At 49.6% G+C, this 6,296-nt stretch overlaps 1 protein-coding gene across 1 annotated transcript in view; it reads left to right on the top strand.

Annotated features, from left to right (window-relative positions):
• The first annotated feature begins 2,836 nt into the window (after window positions 1–2,836).
• Window positions 2,837–6,296, top strand: part of ECI1 (enoyl-CoA delta isomerase 1) — a 6,782-nt gene continuing 3,322 nt past the window's right edge. The window contains exons 1-2 of the mRNA XM_014542203.1: window positions 2,837–2,964; window positions 6,095–6,241. Coding sequence (XP_014397689.1) covers window positions 2,848–2,964; window positions 6,095–6,241 — 264 coding nt within the window. The 5' untranslated portion in view covers window positions 2,837–2,847. The remainder of the gene's footprint in view (window positions 2,965–6,094; window positions 6,242–6,296) is intronic.

Here is a 6,296-nt window from a genome sequence, read left to right as displayed (position 1 = left end):
CCCCTGCCCGCCGCCCAGGGGCAGGAATGGCGACACGGGGTAACGCCTTGCAGTGCTGACAGCGGGCTCCATGTGCAGTTTGTCGTATTCTCCTCCAGGTTTTGCGGTCTGTGCCCCTGTAAGCTGTTAAACTGGAAATTGAAAGTAATTGGAAGTATGTTTGGAATGGAATATTTTAATTTTTCTTAATACTTTCACGTGGCACAGAACCCAGCAGATATTGCACTAATTAAAGCAGGATCCACAGGTGCAATCCCTCCTAATGCCGCGGCCACTCTCCAAAGGGGGTAGAAAAGGCACCTTTGAGAGAGACACCAGGGCACTGCAGAGCGGGGTACGGAGGAGGCGTGGGGGCAGAGGTGGGCGAGGTTTTGGGTTTTAGGACATGCTGAGCCATGGCCTCCCCGCTGTAAGGCCTTAGCCAGACAACAAGTGCAGCAACACATTTTAAACTTTTGGAATGGATGGCGGTCATGGCTGCACAACATTGTGACTATATACTTAACGCCACTGGATTGTACACTTAAAAAATGGTTTAAATGGTAAATTTTATGTTGTTTCTAAAAAGTATTGTTGAGATAATTTTTTTTACCAAAGTGTGTTCCCACCCCACCACAGAACTCACTAGCTGTGTTGGCTTGTTGGAAAGTCAAGTTTGGGGTGTGAAAGCCAGAGCTGGTTTTGTCCTCACTGCTGGACCCACTTAGCTTTCAGGAACCTTGAGGCTTGGATGAAGTAATGCAGTAAAAGTGCTTTAAAAATGTCTTATTTCAGTGCTGCTACTGAAGCTGATCTTAGATTCGTTTGTAATATTTATTTTAATAATCACCCTGTGCCAGGAGTGTTGTTATTTATCTCTGGTTCATCCAAGTTCAGCCAAATTTCTCTCTGTTAACTCATGTTCACCTTTGGCCTCTTAACCTTTCCCCCAGTGTCCTGAATTCTGCCCCACCAGGCTCCACAAAACTCCAGGGTCACCTTCAGGAACTTCCTTCTGAACCAAGTTTGGGTAGCTCACTTCTGGAAGTTTTGATTGCTTCTTATATGTAATAATTACCTCTTCCCCCCACATTAACGGCCTCAAAAGATTCTTTAGGACTTAGTTCTTACTCTTACAGAATGGTTTGTGTGGACGGTCCAGGGAAACGCACCCTAAATGAACGGTGCCATATCTGAAGTCCTTGGGGGCTGCCCTTGCTCAGCAGTGAGAACAGATGGCCCCAGCCGGCCCGGGCTAGCAGCTGCACTGTCCACAAGGGCAGGCCCTGTCCCTCCTGCTTTTCCTGCTGCTGGCATTATGAATGAATGAAGAACATCCGACACCCCCTCCCCCCAATATTTTTCACGTCTATCTTAGATAAGCATAAACAAAAAGGGGGGGCCTCCATGTTATTCTTTGAGATAACATGGAGGGACCTGGAGATTATGCTAAGCAAAATAAGTCATTCAGAGAAAGACAAATATCACATGGTCTCATTTATATGTGGAATCTAATTAACAAAATAAACTGACAAACAAAATAGATCCAGAGACATGGACGCATGCTACAGACTGATGATTCTCAGAGGGAAGTGGGGAGGAGGCAGGAAGAGAATAACCAAGAACTTATATGTGTATATGCATAACCCATGGACACAAACAATAGGTGTGGTGAAGGCCTGGGGAGGGGTCAATGGGGGGAAAGGGGGGGCAGCTATAATACTTTCAACAATAAAGATAAGTTTAAAAATAAAATAAAACAAGCGAGAACCAGAGTACCTCACTGGATTCCTCCTTGCACATCTACTTCTCAGAGTTGGCTCACTCACTCCTCAAGAAACTAAGCTGTTCCCTACTCCCATGGAGACAGTGGACTTGTGTGGAAGGAAAATCTGTACATGAATGTTCACAGAAGCATTCACAATAGACAAGAGGTGGAACCAACCCAAGTGCTCATCAGCACATGAAAGGATAGACAAAATGCAATGTACAACGGGATGTTATTTGACCTAGAAAGGGAATGAGGCTTCCCTGTCGTGTGGTTCAGTTGGAGCGTTGTCCCATGCACCGAAGGGTCGTGAGTTTGATTCCCAGTCAGGGCACATACCCAGGTTGTGGGTTCGATCCCTGATTGGGGCATATACAGGAGGCAACCAATTGATGTTTCTCCTTCTCTGTTAAAAAAAAAAAAAAAAAAAGGAATGAGGCGCTGATACATGTTACAACATAGGTGAACCTTAAAAACATGTTAAGTGAAAAGAAGCCAAACACAAAAGGTCACATGTGATTCCGTTTATATGAAATGTCCACAGTAGGCAAAATCAGCAGCAGAAAGTAGATCAGTGGTGGCAAGGGGCTAGGACAGGAGGAATGGTGACTGCCCTGCCAGTCGGTACAGCATTTCCTTTTTAGGTGATGGGAATGTTCTGGAACTCAATAGTGATTGTACAACAGTGAATCTACTTAATGGACCTGCATTGTTCACTTTTAAAGGGTTGATTTATGTTATGCAAATATCACCTCAACTTTTTTTTTAAAATATATTTTATTGATTTTTTACAGAGAGGAAGGGAGAGGGATAGAGAATTAGAAACATCGATGAGAAACATCAATTCAGCTGCCTCCTGCACACTCCCTACTGGGGATGTGCCCGCAACCAAGGTACATGCCCTCGACTGGAATCGAACCTGGGACCCCTTAGTCCGCAGGCCGACGCTCTATCCACTGAGCCAAACCGGTTAGGGCGACCTCAACTTTTAAAAACCATGTAACGTCCCATGGCCAGGTTGTGGGTGCAGGGTAACCAGGGGCACTTTTCCAATGCTGGGCATGAGCTTTCTCTTCACTTTCACACTAGGGATTGCTGTGATGAAGTTCAAGAACCCCCCAGTGAACAGCCTCAGCCTAGAGTTGCTGACGGAGCTCGTCATCAGTCTGGAGAAACTGGAGAACGACAAGACCTTCCGAGGCGTCATCTTAACTTCGGTGGGTGCTTGTTAGTGTCCATGGCCCGGAGTTCCCTGAGCAAAGTGTGAACCTGTTACCAGATCAGAGTCCAAACTCGGAGACCATCTGTACGTCCTAGTGTGGAAGAACTAGGCAGCCTTGGACGCAGATGCCCACGAGAGATTTCTGGGGATCATGGTCCTAGGCAGGTGACGTTTTTGCAGGCACAATCCTGAGCCCACGTTGATTCATGAAGTCTAGACCTATGCAAACTGGGCAGTGGATTCCTGGGGTGCCCTCCCTGGGTGGTCCTCAGAACCTGGGCTGGTTTTAACACCCAGACGCACAGGACTTGGCATCTCGTGTGTTTCTACCCTCCTCCAGTGGGCACCAGGCTTACCTGCTCTGCCAGGCACCAGAGGTGCCAAGAGAGGACACCAATAAGACCAGGCCAGGGAAGTGAAGTGTGGACCCAACATAACAGGCCATTTGTTGGGTCAGGAAGAGTATTAGGGTCACCTTTCAAGTTAGGAGCCACAGACAGCATGAGGGTCCCCCAAAGCTAAGTGCCACCATATTAGAGACCTGCCATCAGTCAGTAAAGGTGCAGGAAGTAGACTGCCCAGCCTCTTTCAGCCAAGATTGGGAGCATCCACTGTGGGTGTACATCTGCTTTCTTGTCCCTCAGGTTGTCCCAGGGGTAGCCTGGTATTGTCAAAGCTCTGAGGAGCCTGGCTGCCTCTGACCCTGGGGGAACCAGCACTGTGCCAGCGACAAGGACCAGCAGGGGACTCCCGGGAACTGGGTGTGATGTATATGCCTGGTGGATAATGTGAAGCTGGGGTTTGCAGAACACAGCGTGGCCCCTGCCTTGGAAGAGAGATTATCCCATGTTTCTCCGAAGGTGGGACTGACACTCGTGGGTGTAGATTGTTGAGGGCCTGGTGACAGAATCCCAGGGAACTTTTTGACAATCGCAGCAGAACTTTCTGGAGATGCTAAAATTGCCTGGGAACTTTTCACCCTGGGTAATTTCTGAAAATACTCCATTTAAGATATATCCTAGCATGACATTTTCTTTATTGTGCTCTAAAGTGAGGGAACTGTGTGTCACCAAATATAGGACCTTCAGAAAGAAAGTGGGGAACCATCGCTTCCCCAGGCCCCAGCCTCTGTGCTTGTGGACACTGGGTGCTACACAGTGAAGGTCCCTGCTGTCTCCAGGCCTCAAAGTCGCACGGCCCTGAAGGAGAGAGCCAGGGTTTGTTCCTCCGCGGCCCATTTTCTCCCCACTACAGCGTGATCGCCCCCCAAATGTATCTCTGTATTGAGTGCCTACTGTGCATGTAGTAGCACAGGCCTGCACAGTAGTTCCTCAGCAGATGAGTGTGGAATGATGTCACTAGTGTCATATGACCACCATCACAAAGCACACAAATGGGCTGGTTTAAAATAACAGAAATGTACCCTCACAGTTCTGGGGGCCACAAGGTCAAAATGAAGGCATCGGCAGGGCTGACTCCTACAAGCCCTAGGAGAGAATCCTCCTTGGCCTCATCCAGCTCTGGGGGCTCCTGGTGTTCTCTCCTTGTCTCCACCACCAGCCTCCTCCATCTTCACAAATGTCTGCCTTGTGTCTCTGCTCTCCTTAGAAGGGTACCAGTCACAGGATTTAGACACCCCCTCCTCCCCTCACTGCAGTATGACCTCATCTTGATCACATCTGCAAAGACCCTATTTCTGAATGAGGTCATGTTCACAGATCTAGGGGTGAGGAGCTCACCTTGTCCTTTTCAGGGATGCAATTTGGCCCACTGCCACTGTGCTGCTAAATCACAGAAACAGGCCGTCCCACACCCCTTCTAGTTTATCTAACAGAGACCATCCCAGTTAGGATCATGTGGTTTATTCTCACATCCGAAATATAACGCTTTGCCTTTGATTTCCTGAATATGGGCAAATGCTGTTATCCTGCCCTAATCTGTGCTGATAAAATGTATTGGATTTTGTGGGGGGAGGGGGCCAGGGGATTTTGGTGGGAAAAGGATGAGGAAAAAGGCAGAAGCTAAATGTACTCTTGCCATGTCCTTTAAGCAAGAGCAGCTCTGTCCCTGCTGCCATCCCTTTCCCAACCCAGGGCTGCCTGGCTTCCAGGTCCCTATGTCTGGCCCAATGACTTCACATCTTTCTCTGTTGAGTCTTTTTAAGTTACAGGAGTAGGACACAGTCCGTGGAAACAAGAGGTCAGCCTCCCAAGTATTTTGCACATACAAGCCATTGAGTATGACTGTCCCATATTTTATCTGCCTGCTCTTCACAGACCATGGGTGGTTGTCATTCTCATAAGCGGTGTGGTACCCACAGTCAGTTCTAGTCGGCACCAGCCTCAAGCACCCCATCCCCCAGCCATGGGAGTGTGGGAGCATCTCCTTTGCCCACATGGGAGCCCCAGGGGTGGGTGTTTCCAGGTGAAGGCTGCTGAGCCATCCCTCCCTGTCTGTGTTCTTGGCCAACAATCCTTTGAACACACAGAACTTGGTGCCCATTGTGCTGGCAGCCCTTTATTTCCGTCTATCGCTCCTCCTGTGTGTTTGCTCTCCCTCCCTCCCTTGGCAGCTGCTTCAGGACCTGGGGCATCCATACAGGACATATGTCTTCAGAGTCATTCCCAGGCTTCTGTCTTACATGTGACAGCCCAGGGCAGAGGTCTAGCTTCTTGACTGGTCACTGCCCCTTTCCTGACCAGACAGCAGCATCTTCCAGTCTGCAGCAGTCGGCAGCTTGCTAGACCTTTGGGAGTACATCAACATGGGCCCCCAACAGACTGTCAGAAGTCCTCCCCATGCCTCTTAAGTTTTCTGCCTGGGATACCACATAGGTTTGCACAGAGCCTGGGGGAATGCCTGACCCTGCCTGCCTGTTCTGCCTTTTCCAGTTTGAATTTGGAAAGGGAAGAACTTCCCAGGACAGAGAAGGAACTGAGTCTGAGGGAGGTGGAGGCTGAGTCCTCGAGCCCCAGCTTTGGGCTCCTTGGGGCAGTGTCCTGCCTCACCCTGAGCAAGACCTCAGCTTTGCTGCCCCTTGAACACCCGTGGGCTCCCCCTGCTCTGGGAGCACATTGCCCTGGAAGGTGGACTCTGAATGGACCCTTGCTCCCTCACTCACCCAGGACAGCCCCGGGGTCTTCTCAGCTGGCCTGGACCTGAGGGAAATGTGTGGGAGGAACCCAGCGCACTATGCTGAGTACTGGAAGGCTGTGCAGGAGCTGTGGTTGCGGCTCTACCTGTCCAATATGGTGCTGATTGCCGCCATCAATGTGAGTGTTTCCACTCTCCACTGGCCTTTGCTGCCTCCCTGGAGGCTGGGGGGCG

Source organism: Myotis brandtii, unplaced genomic scaffold (genome assembly GCF_000412655.1).
Source record: "Myotis brandtii unplaced genomic scaffold, ASM41265v1 scaffold292, whole genome shotgun sequence".
Taxonomy (NCBI): Eukaryota; Metazoa; Chordata; class Mammalia; order Chiroptera; family Vespertilionidae; genus Myotis; species Myotis brandtii.
This window is presented reverse-complemented; position numbering and strand designations above follow the sequence as displayed.